At 43.5% G+C, this 22617-nt stretch overlaps 1 protein-coding gene and 1 long non-coding RNA gene across 6 annotated transcripts in view; both read right to left on the minus strand.

Moving 5' to 3' along the window:
- Window positions 1–15501, minus strand: part of LOC121895047 (ceramide synthase 2-like) — a 43209-nt gene extending 27708 nt beyond the window's left edge. Inside the window, exons 1-4 of one of the 5 annotated variants that reach the window (XM_042407894.1) lie at window positions 15220–15501; window positions 8222–8340; window positions 8052–8109; window positions 7835–7885 (exon numbers count right to left, since the gene is read on the minus strand). In XM_042407894.1, the coding sequence (XP_042263828.1) occupies window positions 7835–7885; window positions 8052–8109; window positions 8222–8340; window positions 15220–15237 (246 nt within the window). In that variant the 5' untranslated portion in view covers window positions 15238–15501. Of the gene's footprint in view, window positions 1–7834; window positions 7886–8051; window positions 8110–8221; window positions 8341–10499; window positions 10938–15219 lie in introns of those variants that run through there. The other 4 variants (XM_042407885.1, XM_042407868.1, XM_042407857.1 and 1 more) reach the window with 4 other exon arrangements.
- A 1522-nt stretch (window positions 15502–17023) lies between these two features.
- On the minus strand, window positions 17024–22525 carry LOC121895089. The gene is made up of 4 exons (XR_006095671.1): window positions 22187–22525; window positions 22046–22102; window positions 21504–21940; window positions 17024–20876 (listed from the first exon to the last, which is right to left on the minus strand). It is a non-coding gene; the product is annotated as an uncharacterized LOC121895089 (long non-coding RNA).
- Between the last annotated feature and the right edge of the window lie 92 nt (window positions 22526–22617).

The following is a 22617-nucleotide window of genomic DNA, read 5'->3' on the forward strand; positions in this document are numbered from 1 at the left end:
AAAATGAGAGGAACTGCTTCCCCATCATCTGACAATTTTTTTCAGCTGTTCCCTTGTCTGATTTTCTTCTTTTATAAGATTCCAGCAGGATGTACGCTATGAGGCATGCAATGCTGCCCTTCACATGTGCAGTTCTTCCTTCGTCTGTGTCTGTTTTCTGTGTGCTGTATTGTGGGACAGTAATGTCCATGCACTGCATACTCAAAAAACAATCATATTGGTGTGTAGTATGGATTTGGGACACAGCATGGGATTACTATCTTTCCCACATACTGTTCATGGCCACCTGTCATCACATGACTGAACTTCCTGACTGAAGGCCGCATGGCACTGAACCAGCCTCATTCACTAAATAAAGACTGTGATTTTTGGTTCAACATGTAGTTGCAGAAGAGTGAGAGGATCAAAGAAACACACTGCTACCTGTAGTATTCCTATAATATTCGTATAATATTTGTTGGGACGGGCAGTAGTGTGTTTGGTTATGATCAATAATTCATAATTATCATAGATAATTATGATTTATGAAATCAAGATATTGTTAACCTTAATCAATACTTCAGGGACCAACAGTTGGGTCTGTGAGGAACACAGTTGATTATTTGCAATAATTATCAATTATCGAAGATAATTATCTAATTATAACAATTAATAGAATTATTAATATGAATTGGGGAATATGGGGCACCACCCGGAAACCGGGACCAATAACCAAACAAGGTAGTCTCAAAAAGGGAGTTCAGATAAAATGTTAATATCTGAGAGACATCAACATTCAAGGGTGAACAAAGAAGGGTTGAATTCGAGCTCTGACTCCTTCAATCAGCCACTTTTCACAATATGTTACACACAATAATGACAAAAGAACTTGTCTTTAAAGATATTACAGTGTTTATTAAACTTAGCAAGGTCAACAAAGTTAATGAATGCTCTGTTCAATAAACTACTATTCTAAAATCTAATTCTACCAAGCAAAACACAAACAGCTATGTACAGGGTTGAGCACATGCAGAGGAATGCATGTGTGTGTGTGTGTGTGTGTGTGTGTGTGTATGTGTGCGACAAGATGGCAACGGGGCCTGACGTGATGACGTCGTCGGTCTGCGACGCGGACGTGACTGTGGGAGGAAGTCACATCACACGAGAACCGAATGGCGAAAGTACAGTGGTGTCTTGGATAGACCAAAGCAAGATGGCGCCGCCTGGTGGTCGGCATCTTGCTTTGGCATTTCGGCAAAAAGATGTCGGTGCGTGTATGTGTGTGTTAGTCACAAGAGAAAGGGAAGAAAGAGGGAAAGCAATCATGAGGGGAAGAGAAGGAGTTCCTTTGTCCACAGACAGCATGCGTGCGGACGGCATTCTGTTATGCACGTTGTCTGGTTTCTGATCAACAAAGCAACTTACTTCCTCACGCACGGTGGCACAAACACAGCAGTAGTCCCAAGCGGGACAAACACAAAACAGTCTAGTGTGATGAACACAACTAAACAGGCAGCAAACTTAAAATACTGCTCAGAGTAAAGCAGAGAAAAATGGACTTGGCGGTCCGTCAACTCACACAACAAGAACAACAGCAATAAAGCTAAAAGCTAAATGCTAAGCAACAGCACTGATGCTGAAAAAAACACACAACTAACACTGCCTCTGCCCAGACTAATGCCTCTTACTTGGTCGCTTCAGAAAGCGAGCAGGGTATGTGTGTAGTCCGTCTTTCTGTCCGGCCCTGTCCTTGGCTCGGATGCAGACGGTGGCCGTTCTCGCACGGTCGGCGAAAATCATGGCAGCTGGCTCTCAGTGGCGTGGCGGAGAGAACAGCAGAGTCGACTCGATGAAGAAGAGCGGGGCAGAGAGGTTCCACATCTTCCTGAAGAAACTCCGTTTATGAAGTTTATAGATTTATAAACAAGGTTCGGGAACAGAGACCAAGCCGAGTACACATCCCACTTCCGCACTACAAAGTATTTAGGCACACCCCATCCGTTCTTCTCCCCTCGTCTCAGTTGCAAGTGACCCGTGACAGGGTCGCATCGCAAACGCTTACCCCTCGCCCGCGTTCCTTGGACCACGTTCCCCAGCAATACCATCCACGACTCGATCCTGCAGTACCAACAAGATACCTCCTTCACCACCACATCCACGCAGAGGCCGTTTACACCGCTGCTCCTCGGAAGAAAAGCTACTCCCTCAGACGCCACACTGCTGATCAGCTGGGACCCATACACACCCACGCTTCAGCCGATTCCGACCCGGCTCGTTTTCCTTCAAGCAACATCTTCAACCGGACGCTCACTCACCTACAGAGTGCTCCCAAACAGACGGACACACCGTTCCAGCGAAACAATAGCGTTGCCAAGCTTTTCCAACTCTACGGAAACTTTTTCCTCACCTTTCCGGCCGGCAGTTCAAATCGTCCCGCTCTTCCGGGTTCACCGCCTAACGCTAACCAGACGCACGCCGCACACCGATGACGTCACCACGCTGACGCTGCCCGCTACGACGGAGCCCCGACTCTCCAGCTCCGGCCAGGGCACACTCCACTTTCCTTTCTTCCCTCCTTTTTTTTATTTTTATCTTCCGAATTAACCCTTCATCCCATTTTCCTGCTTATTTATTAAGTGCTCACGTAACTCCATGGTTCATACTAACTCACTTTTCTGTTTTCATGTTTCTTCGTTAACGCTTCTACTTCTCTTCAGGAACTCTCACCCTCTTCTCTCCAAACAATGGGCCATCGATCATCCCCAGCGTATCATGCACGCATTCTACCCGACTCAGACACCACCTCCTCGTCTCAAAAGCCGTGCTTTTCCTGCTCCACACAGCCTCCAGCTCATCACCGATGTATCCAGCTGCTCACCTCCGGGTTCCCTGCCCAACGTCTCTGATACGGGGCACACCCACGGCACCACACTGCCCACTACAGCGGAGCAGCGGACGGCTCCCACATTTGCCGAGGGCCAGGTCGAGCGACCTCATGCCCACAGCCATACATGCATCCCCTCATCCTTCATCCCTCGACCCTTCATCCTTCAACCCCCATCACTATCATCTCTCTCTCCTTTCCCTTCCTTTCCTCCCTTTCTCTCTCTTCTTTTCCTCCCTTTCTCTCTCGACCAGTATGCTAAATATTTCTTTCTTCCCCCATCCCTTCATCCCTCGACCCTCATCCCCTCATCCCGCATCCCACGACCTCGACCCTCACCCCCTCATCCTCACACCCCCAACCCTCTCCCTTCCCCCTCCATCCCTTCCCCCTCCCCTCATCCCTCTAAGTCTATCCTTCCTCCTTTTCCACACCTGCTCTTCCACCACTCACCCAATAAACATCCCTCACCCCCCCCCCATTCCTCATGCGTCGTAAGTATTCCCTTCATCCCTTCATCCCTTCATCCCGCGACCCTCATCCCTTCATCCCGCATCCCACGAACTCGACCCTTACCCCCTCATCCTCACATCCCCGACCCTCTCCCTTCCCCCCTCCATCCCGACCCCCTCCCCTCATCCCTCTAACTCTATTCTTCCTCCTTTTCCACCCTACTTTTACCCTCACCCTTTCATTTTTCATCCTTACCTCCTTCCCCCCCCCCCCCCTCGTTTTTGTTTGTTCTTGTTTGTTTGTTTGTTTGTTTGTTGTTGTTTTTTCTAACCCAACCGGTCAAAGCAGATGGCCGCCCACCTAGAGCCAGGTTCTGCTTGAGGTTTCTTCCCGTTAAAGGGGAGTTTTTCCTCACCGCCGTCGCCAAGTGCTTGCTCACGGGGGGAATTGTTGGGTCTCCGTTAATTAAAGAGAATGGTCTAGACCTGCTTTACGCTAAAGTGCCACGTGACGACCTCGTCGTCATTCGGCGCTATATTATAGAATTGAATTGAGTTCCCCACCCTTCATCCCTCCAACCCTCACCCCTTCATCCCCCGTGCCTCCCTCCAGACTTTCTATCTTTTCCTCCTATATCACTTCGGCCTCCATCCTCCCATATTATCCATAAAACAGCACCTTTTTCGTTCTTCGCTTTCTAGCCACAGCCGACACGGCTCACTCAAATCCATCCATTTTCTTTTCATCCATTCTACCTTCATCCGAATCTCAAGGCACCATGGAGGGTGTGCCCTCACTCTTTCATTGCCGTCAACCGACTATTTAAAATGCTTCAACACAACGAATCATCTCCAATACAACCATTCATCATCAATTCAGTGCTCCAGTCAGCCTCTATTCCCCCACCACTAGTTCATGACATCAGCGGGCCACGGAGCTTCCTTCTTCCGACCCACTCCATTCGGTTAACTCCAAAGAGCCATCCAGACCATCAGTTTTCCTTTAAACGGTTATCCCACAGTTCGCACTCAGCCCCCACACCCAACCATCTCCCCCTTTTTCCCCCCTTCTTCGACTCCCTTCATGCAGCAGGCTTCATAGGTCCTGACAGTCTCAAGCCCCATCACAGGCTACTGAAGTCTTGACAGCTAAAGCTAATCGCAGGCCACGCACTTCTCTTCTCGCTTCCGACGGCCATCGTACCCATCCAGGTGCATCACGCCTGTTGATACCCACGTACAGTATCCTTCCTTCAGTGGTGCCTATGTTAGGTGCAGTGGCCCTCAGAACCCCACCAAGCACGGTCCATGACACCACTATATCATAAAGCACTAATCGCCATTAACTCCAAAGAACCATCTCAACCGCCAGACCATCCATTTCCATCCATTTCGTACGTGATTGTCCCACAGTTTCCACCAAGTCCCGACACTCGACCCTTCCGGAGACAACCACAGTGCCCGTTCTCGCAACATACAGCTGCACTGACCCAGTGTCTCTCTCTGTTTCCGGGGCTACAGCAGTTTAGGTGGTTCACCTCCAGTCGGCCACCTCAACTGCCCCCTCCCCCACCCTGCTCGATGAACCACGTCAAGTCATCATCGAAGCCCTTCTTTGGGGGAAAAAGAGGTCTTAGTCATCCTCGTTCCCACGCTATATTGTTGCTGACCATTATAAACAAGAAATCCTCAAGGACATCATATCCAGCCTCGCTCCACACTTCGGCATGTTATCCAAAGGTCAGTAAGGCCGAACCCAGCCTTAAGTCGAAGCGCTTGCCCCCGACTTCATCATCATCATCATCATTCATCATCATCCTGGCCTGCTATGCCAGAATTCCCCGTACAGGCCGCCTGCCTCCCTACCCTGACAAAGTCGTAGAATCCGCGTCTCTACAGACGTTCTACAGCATGCAACGACGTCTGATATTCCCATTCATTCTTCGGAGACGAGGACGCAACTCCCAGACACCCTCATATTTAACCTTAAGCAAGCAAACCAACCAGCTTGGCTTCTCTTGCCCCACTTTTCTATTCACGTAAATTCTTATTCGAGCCTTCAGAACAATTCAAACCTACATAAACCAGAGGCTAGCCCACCACGCATATCCACAAGACCCGCTCTCCACCGCCAAACCAGGCGAGTTGCCACATGTTCCTGGTTGCAAACCTGCAAGTTTTGCACAAGTCGGCGATTTTTCCAGAACCATACTCCAGCCACATTCTTGAACACATCTCCGCATGAAGTTCTTTTGGGGGCTCTATCCAGGCGATGGACTGGAGAGACAGTTCCCCCACTCAGAGTCTCAACCTCTCCCCCCTGTTCCCTCCTACCTCCCTACTGTCGGCAGTCGTCGTCCAGTCGACATACCATACATCCATCATCGTCCCTTAACCCTCCATTCCATGTTCCTCAACTCTCACACCTCACCCCTTTCCTCTCCCCATCGCTTCATCCCTCCATCCCTAATCCTTCATCAGGTTCTCCAACCCATCCATCAACATATCAGCTCTCTTTCATTATCTCAATTAAACTATTGAAATCTAATGTTCTCGGTGTGGTCTCAGTTAGTGAAATGAAGTTTATAGATTTATAAACAAGGTTCGGGAACAGAGACCAAGCCGAGTACACATCCCACTTCCGCACTACAAAGTATTTAGGCACACCCCATCCGTTCTTCTCCCCTCGTCTCAGTTGCAAGTCCCTCCCACCCTAACCCCTCTTTTCATCAACCATCCTTTCTCCTCTGTTTTAACACAGGAACAGGGGGGCTCTATCCAGGCGATGGACCGGAGAGACAGTTCCCCCACTCAGAGTCTCAACCTCTCCCCCCTGTTCCCTCCTACCTCCCTACTGTCGGCAGTCGTCGTCCAGTCGACATACCATACATCCATCATCGTCCCTTAACCCTCCATTCCATGTTCCTCAACTCTCACACCTCACCCCTTTCCTCTCCCCATCGCTTCATCCCTCCATCCCTAATCCTTCATCAGGTTCTCCAACCCATCCATCAACATATCAGCTCTCTTTCATTATCTCAATTAAACTATTGAAATCTAATGTTCTCGGTGTGGTCTCAGTTAGTGAACTTCCTTCTCGAGGGAATTTGGGGACACTGGTTGCAGCAGCGGTCTCTCTCGGATCCAGGAATGTGTTCGGGTGAACACAGGCGAAGTCTCCTCTTGTCCGGCGAGGGGAAAGACTTCGATGGGGGGAAAACACATGCGTGGGCTACCCCCTTTCGTCAAGCTGACTCACAGAGGAACAGAAGTTACCCCTAGCTCAGCGACATGGGAAAGGTGTGTTTTTCAGGGTGTGCTCAGTTTTTAAAGGGGCGGTGATGTCATAGCTGCGTCATAAGGACGCTCTGCTGTGCAGGAGCATCTCCGCCAATGAGAGTCTGTATGTTGACTGTTCCCTGCTGAGGTGTGAAAATTGCAAAGCATCCTTGGAAATGGAGTTTGCAATGGACTCCCATTGTCTGTAAGCAGCATTTTGGCACTATTCCTTTGTCTCGGGGGAAACAAAGGAAAAAGCACCTTGTGGTCAGGCCTCACAGGTTACATGTAGGCCTTCTCTGTGTGACCTTGTGGTTTGAGGCCCAACATATTTCTATGATCATTCAGTAGTGTCTGTGCTGGTAAAAGTGCACCCCCAGACCAAGCCACCTCTGTAACAAAATATTTCAAGGGAGACATGACTACAGATACAGTTTTTGCTACAGGTGATACAGATGTGTAACCATGGAGTGGAGCAGGTAATGTGACTGAGGAAATTACACTGATCACACTGTGCTCAGCTACTACAGTTACATCATTCCAGGTAAAGTTTATATTGTCAAAACTCCTGTGTGTTTTGAAAAGTAAGCATTATAAAAATGCTTAATGTCCACACACAGTAAACGAATAGGCCTACAAAAAATATGTATTTAACATAATAGCCGTTCTATTAAATCAAAATTATAATCGCAATTACAATACCAAGAATTAGGCTAGGCATATATGATAATCCTGCAGTCCTAGGGTTAGGGTTAACCCTCCCATTGGGCCATCCCCCCTGTTAAAAATGAGCAAATCATCTACTGCTTGCGCCTACTGACTCCAAATAAAAATCTAGTTACCATGGCATGATATTGTGCTTGTACTCTAACCTGCTCAGACCACAGCTGCAAACAACAATATCTGGCAGAGTCACACACACAAAATCTGTTAAATTGTGTTTTTTTTCACGCTGATATCTAACTTTCATCTGGTACAGATTGGTGACATTGACATTGGTGCCATGGTGACATTTGGGCACAGTCTGTCTAAGATGCAGGCAAGGAACTTGAATCCTTTTGGGCTGTTGTTGAGGTTTTTTTTAGGTTCCTAGCGTATTCATTTAAGTAGAACAAGGTGGAAGATTTCAACATAGAGCCAAACAGTTACTTGCTAAATCAGAATAAGAGGAAAAAGCTCAGCAGAAAAGAATTGTGTTTGAATTTATGATGAATGAATGTGATAATTATTATATACACACCTGCTTTGGAAAACCTGTCCATACTTCCCGAGTGTCATAAAACCACTCTTTCTGCAATAACATGGAGAGAAAATCTTATCTTATTTGTACAGCTTATTTGAAATGTAGACGAGTAAAGCTTTTATTTAAGATATACTGTAGAGCTCCACCCACAAGGCTGCTATAGGCTTTAATGTAACCACAGCTGCCTCAAGTTCCAATCATAGCAGCTACTCACATCGTAAAGTGCTACTATTCCTCCAATGAATGCCAACAAGTAGAACATAAATCTCCAGCTGTAGGAAACAGAGGGGAAACATGTATAGGCTATGAGTATCTGAGGTTATTATTGCATAATTGCATTGCATTATTATCTCTCTCTCACACACACACACACACAGTTGTGACCTGGCCTCTCTGAACTTCTTCAGGACTCCAGGACGGTCCTGACTGCGTCTTCTTCTGAACCAGCGCTCAACTTTTCTCACTGACAAACTGCTCTTCTTAGACAGCCCATCAATGTCTGCCTGGAAGGGAGGGAGCACACACACACATAAACACACAAGCAAACAAGTAGAGGGATTAAAATGTGTAAAATTTAAATGTATGTTTATCTTTCAGCAGAGGGAACATCCCAGTGTTTCTGGTATGCCTCCCTCTGTGAAGAAATAGACTGCTGGTGGTTGTACTTTGTTAAAAAAATTTGTTCTGAATCAATGAATACGATCAGCAATGATTTATGTAAATGAACTAGTGTCACCAGGATGTTGTATATGAGAAAGGGTGATGTGTTGCTGTTGAGTTTTTAAAATCATTTTTCCAAAGCTTTGAGTACCACAAATAAAATGTCATTCCCCTCCACTGTACAGGGAATTGGAAAATTTGTCAAGCAGACATCAGCTAAATGTTTTCCCAGATTGTGAAACTAGGAGAAACTATGGCACATAGACAAAATATGGTTTTCAGATATGTTTTTAAAAAATCTTGACAGAGTCCTCCACCTAAACCTGTAGTGGGGAGTTTGGTGAGAAAAGATCCTACCTCCAAAATATTTATTGTAAAATCTAGGATCAGTTAAATAACCATCATCAAGTCAGTGTTAAGGACATGATGGAGTAAACTCAGGTGAAATATGACCAGACTTCTTAGATATAGTAACAAATCTGGCTGCTGCATTTTGGACCAAATTAACAGCTCTTGCTTAGGCAAATTCCTGACAGTATGGCTCTGAGAAATTCTTGGATTCATGTTTGGATCAACAAGCAACATTTCAGCCTTCTTGGTATTCAATATTCAATTATAAGTAGTTTTGTTCTGATATTGTTTGAAGATGCATGAGAAACACAAAACAAAAGTGGACAAAGTACTGATCCCTGTGAGACACCACAAACACCACCTTGGTTGTAAACCAAGCAAGCACCAGCCCCCTGAAACCAATAAGGTCCTCAAGACCTCTAAGAGTTAAAGTTGGTCATATCTACATACATACACATCTGCAACATAACTTGTGATTTTTTTTATTGGTTGTGGGTGAGGGGGAGCAAACTGACTTTAATCTTAGAATTTAGAATTTATTTTTTCATTTTGCATATACAAATTCATAATTCATAAGAGAGAGGAAGAGGTGACTTTCTGTCAATTTGATGGATGAGTTGACCTTTTGACCTTCCGGTATGTCCTTCCGACCCTGCCCCCAAACCAATCATAAAGCGCCACGTCATTGAAGTCCTGCCCCAACTATGTACCAATCAGAAACCGCTGCATTATTGAAGTCTGCACTTCCTATGCACCAATCAGGAAGAAAGTGGGTGGGTTTTAAAAAGATTAATAAGAGGAGAGAGTTTAACTGCATTTATCACTGAACATTTTTGATTGCATCAAAAAACAAAAAACAAAAAACCTCAACATGGCAAAGGGAACATCTGAATCCTTGGCTCCTGATACGAGTAATGAAGAAATAGTGGAACTACATAACAAACTTGAGATGATCAAGAGAGCTCCCATAGCAACGATGATCAGCGAGACGCCTGTGACGAGTTATCACGAATCTTGGCCTGTTCCCAAGAAACGTATTATACATTTGTGTCGAATCCAGACGCCTGCGGCTACCCCTCTTCAGAGGGAATGGAAATTAGATGCGGGTGGCGCATGGGGTTATGCGTTCAACTATAGCGCAAATGAAGTGTGTTTTTACCAGTTGGACGAAGGGGAGAGTTTAGGACCTCTTACTGTCAAAGCAATGCTCAACTCGACGGATTGGACTGTGTTTAATATGGTGGCTTCAGATAATCTCAAAGCAACCCACGTACATGTGAACGAGGAGGAGGAGGAGAAAGATGGAGTGAAAGAGGAGGAGAATCTGTTTGCAAATCGTCAGCTGTCATTGACTGACGGACCCAAGGACGAATTTGTCTTGGGAGTATTTCAATTCTGAACGTGGGGTATTCAAACAATCACTACGCCTTCCTCTCACGGTTTGGTTGAAAATGATGGACGAAAATGCGGTAAGGATTAAAGACCTCTTTGCCATCAGTCAGACCTCAAGAGACATTTTGCTTCTGAAGAAAACTCTCTTTGCTTAGACGGTTCATCCTCTTTCATAAACCCTGCCCTCCTCTAACCCGGCCCATTTAAAAGACTTGATTGAATAGACTGAGACCAGGCTCTGAGAAACAATGTCTCTCACTCTTACACCACCATCTTCACCGATCCCTTGGACTGTGCAACCTGCTCGTCCATCTTCAGCGCCGCCATCACTGACATTACCGCCGTTGTCACCAGTCCCTCCGGCTGGGTGTCCTGAACATCCTTCTTCTTCAGCACCACCCAACTCACTGTCACTGATCTTCTCACCAGGTTCACTATCTTCACCGGGTTCTTCTTCAGCATCATCTGAGCCACCCGACTCACCAACTTCTTCTTCTTCAGGATCTTCATCAGATGGCTCTCCACGTAGAGGTGATGATGAAGCAGACAGGGTGCTGACCACCATATTTCTGAAGACGGTGAAAACTGTGGTGGTTCGTCTGTTGGGTACTGCCGTGATGGATGACGGATGTCAAATCAATCATCCGAGTCAGAGGCAGCATGAATGTCTGGAGGAACTTCCCGAGTATTTCTACATGACTCACTTTGAAGAGTTGAACAAAAGACTCTGGACGGATTGATTCATTCCTGCCATCCAGCAAGCCCTTGAAGTACAATGTATTCACGTGTTTGACAGCAAAGTCAAGGGCATTTCCGAGGCCTTTCTTTACGAACTCAGATACACGAAACACATGTCACACAAAATCGCCAAGCTCTTCTTTAAGCTGACTAGAGGAGAGATCAGAAAAATAAGGGCTTTGCACGTAGTGGAGAATTTTTTGAATGATAACTAATGCAGATGGGTAATTACTTGGGAAAAATGGCCACGCATATAGAGGAACATGTTGCCATCGGTCAGTTAATTGATGTTTTGGATCAGGTTATCAAAAACAAAACGAGTGATGTGATCAGAGATGTTAAAGGTGTTAAACTGGAATACATGTTGGATGTAGTACGACACATTAGCGCAAGGACTGTACATGTACCGTGGCAATTGATGGTGCAAAACACAATGCATGCCATGAAGGAACGTTCAGTGTCATTTTATGAAATCATGCGAGAGATGAATCCCTCAAGTGTCTGATCTGGTTACTCTGTACACTTTGTTTGTAACCATCTCATCCTGGTAGCTTAGGTGGAGTTGAATGACTCTGTAGAGCCATGGAGGATGAAACGGGGAAAAAAGTAAAGACTGACAGAGTTAAAGATTTTTTATCTGAGCAAGATGCCCATACTCTGCATAAACCAGCCAGATTACATTTTCCTAGAAATAGAGTTTTTGTACCACGACCTCTATACCAATTTCAGGCAGACCTTTGTGACATGCAAGCCTTAGCCGATCATAACGACTGATTAAATTATCTATTAACTGTTATAGATGTATTTTCAAAAAAGGCCTACGTACGTCCGCTAAAGAAGAAAACAGGCTCTGAGGTGACTAAGGTGTTTGATTCTGTTTTACAAGACAGTCAGACTCCTGAAAAGTTAAAAGAATTCTTTGACAAGACTTTTGAGGCATTGATGAAGAAACGAGGTATTAAACATTTCGCAACAGCCAGCGATCTGAAAGCCTCGGTGATTGAAAGAATTAACCATACGTTGAAAACTAGAATGTGGAGGTATTTTACGGTTAAAAACACCCGTAGGTATGTAGATGTCTTGCAGGACTTGGTTCAAAGCTATAATAACAGCTATCATAAAAGTATAAAAATGACGCCTAGGCAGGTGATGACTGAGAACACCCTCCAAGTTTTTCAAAACTTGTACGGTTCACTTCCCATACAGTACCAAGAAAAGTTAAAGATGAATTTTAAACAGGGAGATCTTATGAGAATCTCCAAACTGAGAGGAGTGTTTGATAAAAAATATGAACAGAGTTACACCGACGAGATGTTTACGGTGTCAGAATGCATACCGCGACTACCCCCTGTGTACAGGTACATTTTACGAAGCAGAGTTGCAAAAAGTAAAAATAGCTCGAGATAAGAGTTATCAAGTGGAAAAAATTTTGGACAAGTGGGTCGTGAGAAGGTCATTGGTATGTTGGAAAAACTGGCCTGAGAAATTCAACAGCTGGGTTAAGGCTAGTGACCTGAAAAATGTATAAAACACCATAAGTGACTCTCAGGACATCATTACATCATGGATCAAACCTCAGGCGAGGGGTTTTATGTCATCCTACCCTCCAATGCTAGTATCGATGTATTTAAAAATAATACAAGTTCCAGTTATCATGTGGATTTAGCGCAACATATTGATTTAGAGGGTCCGTGGGAGGTGGCCTTGACGGAGATTTCATACCCTCATACCTGGTTTAACCTCCCTATAGAGTCAGGGTACTATGAATGGAGGAAAAAAACCCCAACACCCTGACACCGAGAGCGAAATCCACTGTCAAAAGATTAGAGGGGGCTATTACGCCGATGTGAATCAGTTCCAGAAGGAGTTGAATGCCTTTCAAAGAAAAATAGGTTCCGATGTTTACATAAATTTCAGCCATATTCACAGAAAATTTGAATTTCAAGCGGGAGTTCAATATCATTTGCGTTTTTTCCCGCCCATGACTTATATGATGGGGATGAAGCCAGGGGAATGGTTCAAGTTTGACGATAGGATGGCTCCCTACCCACGGATATAAAGGCGGGGATTTATCAACTTTACTGTTATAGCGATGTGGTATGTCATCAGTTGGTAGGTGACGCTTACGCTCCACTCTTGAGAACCGTCGGAATACAAAGGACATACGGTGACATAGTCACACCGTCTTTCAACCCTGCCTACTACCTGCCTGTGGCGAAGAAACACATTGAAAACATTCATATCGAGATTAAAACAGATCAAAACGACCCGTAAACCCGTAAATTTTACATTTGGCAAGTGTATTGTAAAACTCCATTTTAGACGAAAACCTAAACTCGAAAACCTCCTCCCTGAAAAAATGATAAACCACGATCCTCACCGTTTTGTGAGCTATAATGAAAACCAAGCGGGGGGCGCACTCTGTTTTTTACGGCTCGCCCGTCATGTACGGGAGAGGGATATGCTCTATATTTTCAAAATTATTTTGTTTTGTTTCACCTATGGTGAAAAGAGATTTTGCCATCACTAAACCTCATCTTAAATCAGCCGCTAAAAACACTCAGAGGTGATTAGCCACGCCGTTGGTAAAATAACGGGTCAACAGGAACAGGGGTCTCAAGAAGGATTATGGTTATTATTATTAAGGATTATGGGGTATTATGATTATGGCTAGAAGAGCGAGGAAGAGACCTCCCGGGCAGCACGTTTCAGAGGGATCTAAAAAACGTCGGCGCACTGAAAAGATAAAATCAGTCAGTAGAAACAATCCTAAAGGAAGGAAGTCTACCCACGCTGCAAGGTCCAGAGATATCTTTTAACACTTCGTTGTTAGAAGCAAACAAAGATGGCTCTTTTACATCACAAATCGGCTGAATGCAGTATGGCGGAGCAGGATTTATTTTCGGCCCCTTTGACACAGCTATCTATCGAAGAAAAGCTGTACACAGAAGTTTTACCTTTATTGGCCATTACTGACAATGGTCCGATTGTCCGTTTTTTATTCCCAGCGACGGTGAAAAATATTTGGATTTGAACGACACCTTGCTACACCTCCAAGTAAAAATTACCAACGCTGACGGCACGGACCTGGCCAACGACATCCCCATAGGTCTCGTCAATCATCCTCTGAATACAATTTTTGGTCAATGCGACGTTATTCTAGGAGATAGATTGATATTGCAATCCAGCGCCACTCACCCCTACAGAGCTATGATTGAGACCCTGCTCAACTTTTCAGAAGATTCATTAAAAAGTCAGTTCAGCGCGGGGTTATTTTACAAAGACACGGCCAGCTCTATGGACTCTGTGGTAACAAATAACGGCCCAAACAGAGGGTTAGTTCAGAGAGCACGGTTCTCCGCCAATTCTAGAGAGGTTCATCTGTTGGGCCCTCTTCACGCTGACATATTTTTCAGCGAGAGGCTTCTTTTGAACTCTGTGGATTTGAGAATTAAATTGAGCCGGGCTAACGACGCTTTCAGTCTCATGTGTGCCCCAAACAGTAATTTCCGATTAAAAACACAGGGAGCCTCTCCGTTTATCAAGAAAGCTACCGTTTCCCCCGCCGTGCGTTTAGGTCATGCCGTGGCCTTACTGAAGGGTAACGCTCTTTACCCCTTATCCCGCGTTAATGTGAAAACTTACTCCATCCCTGAAAATTCACGAATATGTAACCAAGAGAATCTCTTCTTGGAAACGATACCTAAATACATTGTTTTAGGTATGGTGAACCACGAAGCCTTTACGGGGAGAAGAGATCTGTCCCCCTTCAATTTTATCCATAACGATGTGGAATACCTGGCTTTGTGTCAGGATGGCAGACAGGTTCCTGCCAAAGTTTTCCAGCCACAATTTAACCAGGGGGTATCCTTCAGAGAATTTTATAATATGTTTACAGCTACAGGGAGACACCTGAAAGATTTACCTCTGAGTATCAACAGAGAGGAATTTGAACAGGAATACTCCTTGTTTGCGTTCAATCTCAACGCCGGCGAAGACGCTGACGCCTTGTCCCTCATTTCCAACGGAAGTTTAAGACTGGAGATGAGATTTAGAGTACCCCTACCTCATACGACCACCATTATTGTTTACGCTTGTTACGAATTTATTTTAGAGATCAACTCAAAACGACAAGTGTTGGTGGATTATTACTGAGAAAATGAATAATCACAAATTGGAAGGTCTCATGCGTCATTTATTGGGTGATGCATTTTGTGGTGTGTGGGCCTCTGACCAGTTACCTTTACTGACGTCATCATGATGATGTGATTAAAAATGAAAAATATCAATGTTGTATAAGGAATCAAAGAGCTGATTCTTTCCACCACACCGTCTGTTCTTTAGAAATGTTCAAAGATTGTTACCACTTTTAATAACGTGTGTGAAAGAGAAAAAAAGACGGACTAAAGACCATATCGTTGTACGAATCTTTCATTATTTCATTAAATTCATTCAAATTCAATCCAGCGTGGGGATAAAATGATTTTTTTCCGTTTTCTTTTCATTGCCTTTGCCGGCGTGACTTCCTCTTCAACTTCATCTTTTCCTTCATACAATCCCTCAGTTTTAAGCCGACGATATTCCTCTTGAGCTTGGGGGTTAGTCACCGAAGTTAGAGGGATGTTGAGTTCTGATAGAGTATTTAAAAAACCTGTTCAACCCTTAGGAGGTAGGGTCTGTGATTTTTTTTTTATAAGAAGCGGATAGATTTTTAAACAAGTCAATCATGTGTGATCCTTTTATCGCTTTTCCCTTATAAATAAACTCTCCCTTCGACATCCACCCGTCCTCGCTTTTGGCTAATTTATTCATGATATACTGAGCATTTTTACGATCGCGAGGAGGAAGGTTTTGTAACTCATCATATGCCATTTCATCCTGGCTGCTTCTTCTTCTTTCCTCTTCTTGTTCTTCATTTTGAGCCAAGGTTCTATTTCTGTCGTCAGAGTCTTTAGCAACAGTCAGAGCTACCTTCTCCCCTTGTTTGATCAGGGTTAGGTATCTTTGCAGCAGAGTGTTGTATTTTTTATTTTTTTCATAAGGATTCAACCCCGGTTTGTTTAATATAGCCTTCATTTTCACATCTAAATCATTTTCCGCCGTACATCTCACAGATGGAGTCTGAGCGACCAAAACTGTCTGACTCATACGATTAAACTGTTGAGGCGTCACCAGGCGTCAACATCTTTTGACTAGCCCTCTGTGCCATTTCTTTTTTAGTTTTTATTAATGAGTCCTCCTATGAGTTGTCCGACGATAGGAACAACCGCTGAAAGCGGTAGTGGTAGAAGAAACCCTCCAGATTGTTTCATCAGAGCCTTGTGTTTGCTTTTTAGGCTGTTTTTTTTTATCCGTCAACAATTTGATAATTTTCTTTTGTCTTTTGAGTTTGTTATATTAACTTGCTAACAGGAGTATATTGCCCCTTAAAACATTCAGAGAGAATTCGCACAGAGACTGAAGAAAGTCTGAGGAGCAATGACTAAGAATATCTTTACGTCTCCGAGGTGTAGCATAATACAAAGCTTGCAATAAAGGAGCGTTTCTTTTTATCCGTGCTGACATGTCGAATTAGGTAGATCTTGATATGGGTAGATAGACGACCGGCCACTGAGCAGGTAACAATCCCGACCTCAGTCTGTATTGCTCTGGACAAGTAGGGGTGAGGTTGATGATTAAATATCCATGAGGATCTTTAGTAGCATCTTCAAAACTTTCTTCAAACTTTTCTGAGAAGGAAAAATTTGTTGAGCTAAGATATTAATCTGCAACTTGTCTCGCAGGTTTTTAAACTCCAGGTAATTGCTGTTCAAACTGATGGTCCAACTATGTGAAACACATTTTGCGTCAACATCATGAAACTCATGTTCTTGTGATGCCTGTATTGTGTGAAAATCCTGACTACTTCAGGATGGTCGGAGGCTTGAAAAATGACATTGTCCAAGATAATCAAATGATTCTGATCAGGAGGAAACAGGCTTTCATCTTCGAAAGAATCAGGTAGTCCTTCAATAAATTTAATATTTTTTATTCTTCTTTTGCAGTTCAGCATACATGGGTTGAAACAAAGTATAAATCCATACAATATTTTCAGGTATCCGAGACAAAACATCTTGACAATTTTCCAACACATTTTTTACAAAAAAAGTTTTTCCACAACCACTCGGACCCACAATCTGACATGAGAAAGGTAGTTGCAATCTAGGATCAAAATCAATTTCTTCTGCAACACCCAAGTGTGACATTTTTTTTTTTTTTTTTTTTTTAATATCCAAAAGGCAAGGTTTGACCTGTGGGAAGCAACCGTCAAACACCACTCGCAACTTCTTTTGAAATTATGAGTTTTTCAGAAGAAAACACTTTTTATCACGCACAATGTTGTGCTGAGGGGTTTCAATGAAACCCTCTGCAGTGAGGTTTTGCACATATCCCTCCACCAGCTCTTTGATGCTATCAAAGTTTACCTGTTCGCAACATTCGCGAGTCTGAGTAATGCCTTTCACACGCAGCACCACTCGTTTGTTTGTAGGCTGATAGGCATAACTTTTAGGACCCACAGCCACAAAGTCCTGTATGCTATCGTCACCCAATTCGTCTGTCAAATCCCCCAAGTAATTACCCAATTTGAGTCGAGGTTCTCCCTCTTTTGTGACATATATCAAACTGTCTGTGTTGTAGTAGAGAACCCGCTCTTGCATTTGCTTCAAATAGCTGTACAATTTTAGACGGCCATAGGCTGTGGTGAATGCTGCGATGAAGACATTATCGACCTTGTTTGGGGGTGCGATATAGCGATCACCGTGACTCCATTGAATGAGAGCCGTTGTGTCATTGAGGAATGAAAAGTATTTGATTTTGTACTTTTCTGAAAACATGTAACTGAAAAATTCTTCAGGGTCACTGATTAGAGCGGTCTGATTCAGGCTACTTCTCTGCGCAAACTTACCCAAAAAGCTATTTAAGCAGAGTTTAGACACTTGTCTTTTAGCCAGGTTTGATTTAATTTTGTCAGCGTCCAGCAAAATACCCTGATTGGTCATGTAATCATTAATGTACTTTTCTCTACTTTCCTGATCGGTAGCCTCAGGGGGGTAACCTGAAGCTTCCTGTTTACCCTTCAGAAAAGTGTGCATGTACTTGACAAAGATAGAATCGCTCTGTTGATAAAAGTGCCACACCTCAGTGATCTTACCTAATCAGTACCCCATCTCCAAGGCCTTGTTAAATTCAGGAGTGACCCAAACACCTGTCAACGCTCTGGCGTCATCGTTGTGTGTACATGAACCATCCTGAAAATTAAGCTCGGCGCATGTACAACACAGGGCGAACACCAGTTTACCAGCAGCTGTTCTGTAAGGTAAAACAGGGAAAAACAAACCCCGAGGTGGGTAGACAACGGCCCTGATTAACCCAAAGTAGTTTTGAGGCTCTTGGAAATTTGTGTAGATGATGTTAGGGCGTCCTAGAGGGTAAGGAAATGTGCAGTTGACGTAGGGATACAAGGATGTCACATCTACATACTGTACAGTTTCATCCAGCGCCACTGTATACCTCAGCCTCACAGCACTCGTCCTACTGCCATACAGAGCATCGCGGGGTGAGAGGTTGAGGAGCTTTGTAATGCTCAAGAAACTCTTTCAACCCCTGATGGGTTTTTTTTTCATCTCAACCCAACGATGCTCTCTCATGACCATCACTGTGATGCCATGGACAGACTGTAAAACCTGTAATTTCTCCTCACAGACCGCATGCAACTCTTCAACCATGGTAAAAACGACCCAGAAACTCCCATGCATATTTCACACCTTGCACCTCTGCATAACCATCTACATAGTAACCTATCTGTTTTTCACCCTTGTTCAAAGCGTGTTGAATAAAGATGTTCTCTGTACGCGCAACCCACTCTAACCACTGACTGCTGGCGTTTGAAAATTGAAATTTGAATTGCCTGCGATAATTGTCGGATGATGGAACGGCCAGGGTATTGGGAGGCAGGAAATTTGTGCGAAACACTTTCATGCAAGCTGAAGCAATGGTGACGCAGCTGAATGGGTCTACACTGGTTTCATCAATGTAGCCTTTTCTGAAAATGCAGCAAGCCTCTGAGAGAATATCCACATCATTTTGACAGTAACGGATAGCTTCTTTTTCAAAACTGAACATGCCGTGATGCACCGTCTCATACCATGTGTCAAATTCAGTCTTTCCCTCTTTAGTCATTTGCCCGACACCGTAAGCCTCAGGCTGAGGGAAGGGACCTATGTAGTAAAAATGATTCTCTGAGCTAAACCCATGGGGGAAAAAACCCTTGGTTTTATCAGCATAACCTAAAGCTTTAGGCATGGCCGATAGACGCATGGTGAGAAAGCTGAGAGAATGTACTTGTGGTCGTAATCAGTGTGAAACAAATGACTTTGCTGCCTTGCATGGTGAGACTAGGCTTCATTTTCAGAGCGAGCATGGTTTTGATCACAATGTAGCTGTCAAACCCTTTAGCATTGTGAGCAATAAAGATTGATTTTCTGTACAAAGGTTGCCTGAAATGCATGATAAAGCGTTCAGTGCAATCCGCACCCTGAGTGTTCCATCTTATACCTTCGAGCATTTTTGTACATACCAAAAAAGGGACGTGTACGCCTGACAAGTCGACATACGTCTCAAAATCATAGAATATTAATTTCTCTGTATGTTCTGTTGACGTCGGCAAAGGTTGTATGTAGCAGCAGTGTACCTTGTTCTCTTTTTCAGACCCCGCAGATTTTTCACTTCAGTGTATGTTTTTGCCAACATTCTTTTACCGCCACCTCGTCGGTTTCTAATGACCTGAGCTACCAATATCAGATTACTGTCAACGTTAACAACCGTGTTGGATTGTACACTGTGTTCTATGAAAGACTGGAGTTGGTTTTGATCATGAGGTTCGCCGTTCAAAATGACAGAGGCACCATTAGGCAGACTCAAGCTGCACCAGGTCTTGTCGCCCAGCATGTTGGAAGGCTCTTCGACTGACATCCTCTAAGATATTCATCACACTGCAATAATATGCAGCATAATTAGCAATACTTTGATCTCTAAGGATGTTGAGAGGCTGAGTAATTTCAATGTTGTTAAATCTATCACGCCTCACCACCCTGGACGGAGATGAATTTTCCTGTTGTGCTGTATTTTCAGTAATGTTACCACCGTATTGTTGATTTTGTTGTGAGTGCCCTGACTCAATGTGTTGCAGGAAATCTGTCTGATTTTCTAAAAACCTTACAGCATTGTTTAAAGCGTCAAAGTAATCAACAGTTTCTGATTCATTTTGTGTTTCAATTTGTACATCGCTTAACACCGAGGGTTCAGAAGGTTCGGATCTGGGGGGTATTTGACTCATTAGCTCTTGAAATTGGTTTATGACATTAAGATTGGTGGTAGCATTATTGATATCAGGAAAGGGATGATCGATGTTAGAACTAGCAGAGTTTGGGCTGAGAGGTGACAGTGTTTCTTCTGATTCATTAACTTTGTCAATTTGGTTTAAGACTCTATACAATAGCATTATCGATAGCATCTAAGAAGGTAACAGCTTTAGAACTGGTGGAGATTTTGTTTATTGACATTAGTGTTTCCTCTGATTCATTATCTTCACACAATAAATTTCGGTTTGACAAACGTTGGTTGTCCATGATAAAAAAAAAAAAAAAAAGTCACACCCGGTTACATAGAAAAATGATCTTTCTGGTACATTGCACTTGAATTACACATACAGAAAATTACACTCTCCCCCTGTTGCACAAAGACAGCATTTGGTTCATAATCTGGTGTACTTCACCTATTAAACCAATCATCTGCTGCATCAGTTCCTGCTTCTCCACGCTGCTTCTTCTACACCCTTCATGATGACGACACCGTCCTCCTGGTGAGAGAGAGAGAGTTAAGTTTTGTGTGTGTGTGTGTGTGTGTGTGTGACGCAGAGAAAAAAACAATCGATGTAAGTAAACAGAATATGAAGCTTTATACATAGATCATGTAAGTTATCTACTTATATATGTAATCAGAAATAGAATATGAGGCTTTAAATCTATGACCGATATAAGTAATCATACTTAGTATGTATGCTGTATGTGTATTTATAAGAACCTTGTGCAGTGTTAACATAAATGTTAACATTTGACATACTGCATCAGAGTTAGCTTTTAGCTCGTTTTCATTGGTAGTCTTTACAATTAAAACATATAAGGTCACAATAACAAACAGTACGAAGCAAAAACAACATACAGTACACGTTATTCAGAATGTATAAAGTAATCAGAAATAGAACATGAAGCTTTACGTGTAGGTTCAATATAAGTAATCTACATATTATATGATGTTGTTCAAAGTTTTTATCTTCAAATTTCATTTGTAAAAATGGAACGTTATGCACGCTGTGTTGCGTTTCGAACCTGCTTCATGACGTGGTAACATCCTGTTTACACTCAAGTTAGCGGGGAGTTCAAACAAGTTTCTTCCACAATGAGTTAAAATAAAGAAACACACTTACTTGCGATGTTTTGTCCTCGGCGCCTGGCTCTATGACGATTCATCAGAGGTACTGGTCTCGAAGGTCCGTTGTTCGACCTCGCCGTTTTTTCTCTGCGAGGTCCTTCACTCGCTCGACTTTCCCCGGGAGGACTGGATGAAACCCCGGCTTCTGCTGCCGGGGATGTAGACTGAAGACTCTGAGTGTCGTCCCCTCTCTCACAGCGTCTGTGTCCGGATGAGTTAAACCCGGGCTGGATGGCAAGATTTCTGCGGTCGGGGAAGGAGGTGGCGTGTTTACACCGTCTTCAACCCAAGGATTTACCCCAGATGTATCGGGCGACCTTAAGGCCTCAGGAGTCGGCGGAATCGGATGGATGTCTGTGGTGGTGATTTGAAAACTGCGTGGTAAGTTTTGGCTCAAAATACACCGAATTTCTTCCAAGTTTTCCGCCGAAACTATGAGAAAACGACAATCAGAGACACAAGTTGATTCATTTTAGGTAAGCAAAAAATACAATTATTACAGATTATGTGAAATGTGTAGAAAATGTATATACTTACAATAATCATCTGTAAACCCAAACGCAAAAGGGCTCTCTGGAACAAAGGTATTTTGCTCTGTAAGAAATTGGCTTTTTAGAACGATGAATAACGACAACCAGAAGAAATTAAAATAATAATTTGTAAAGCGCGTTCAAATACCGGCGTTTTCCATGACTCTCTGTCTCTCTCTTCAGACGGCTTCTATCTAGTCGTCTTTTGAAAGACTATTTATGCAAAAATCTTTTGTTTTTCCATCTGTTAACCTTCACTCTTTCAGAACTTTAAAAACTTTACCTTTTGTGTGTTTTAAAAACTTTACCTTCTGTGTTTGTGTGGGGATGGGGTGGTTGTGTCAGGGTGGTTGTCTATTGTAGATGCATCACGGAACCTTACACCTTGTTTGATCAAGTTCCAGTAATTTAAAAACTATACTGTGTGTGTGTGTGTGTGTGTGTGTGTGTGTGTGTGTGTGTGTGTGTGTGTGTATGACAGGGTAGTGTCTGCTTTTGGTGCATCATGGCATAAGATATTGTTAGGTTTTGTTTGATTCAATATGTGGAGACTACGTTTTGCTAGGTTATGTTTCTGAA

This window comes from Thunnus maccoyii, chromosome 1, assembly GCF_910596095.1.
Source record: "Thunnus maccoyii chromosome 1, fThuMac1.1, whole genome shotgun sequence".
Taxonomy (NCBI): Eukaryota; Metazoa; Chordata; class Actinopteri; order Scombriformes; family Scombridae; genus Thunnus; species Thunnus maccoyii.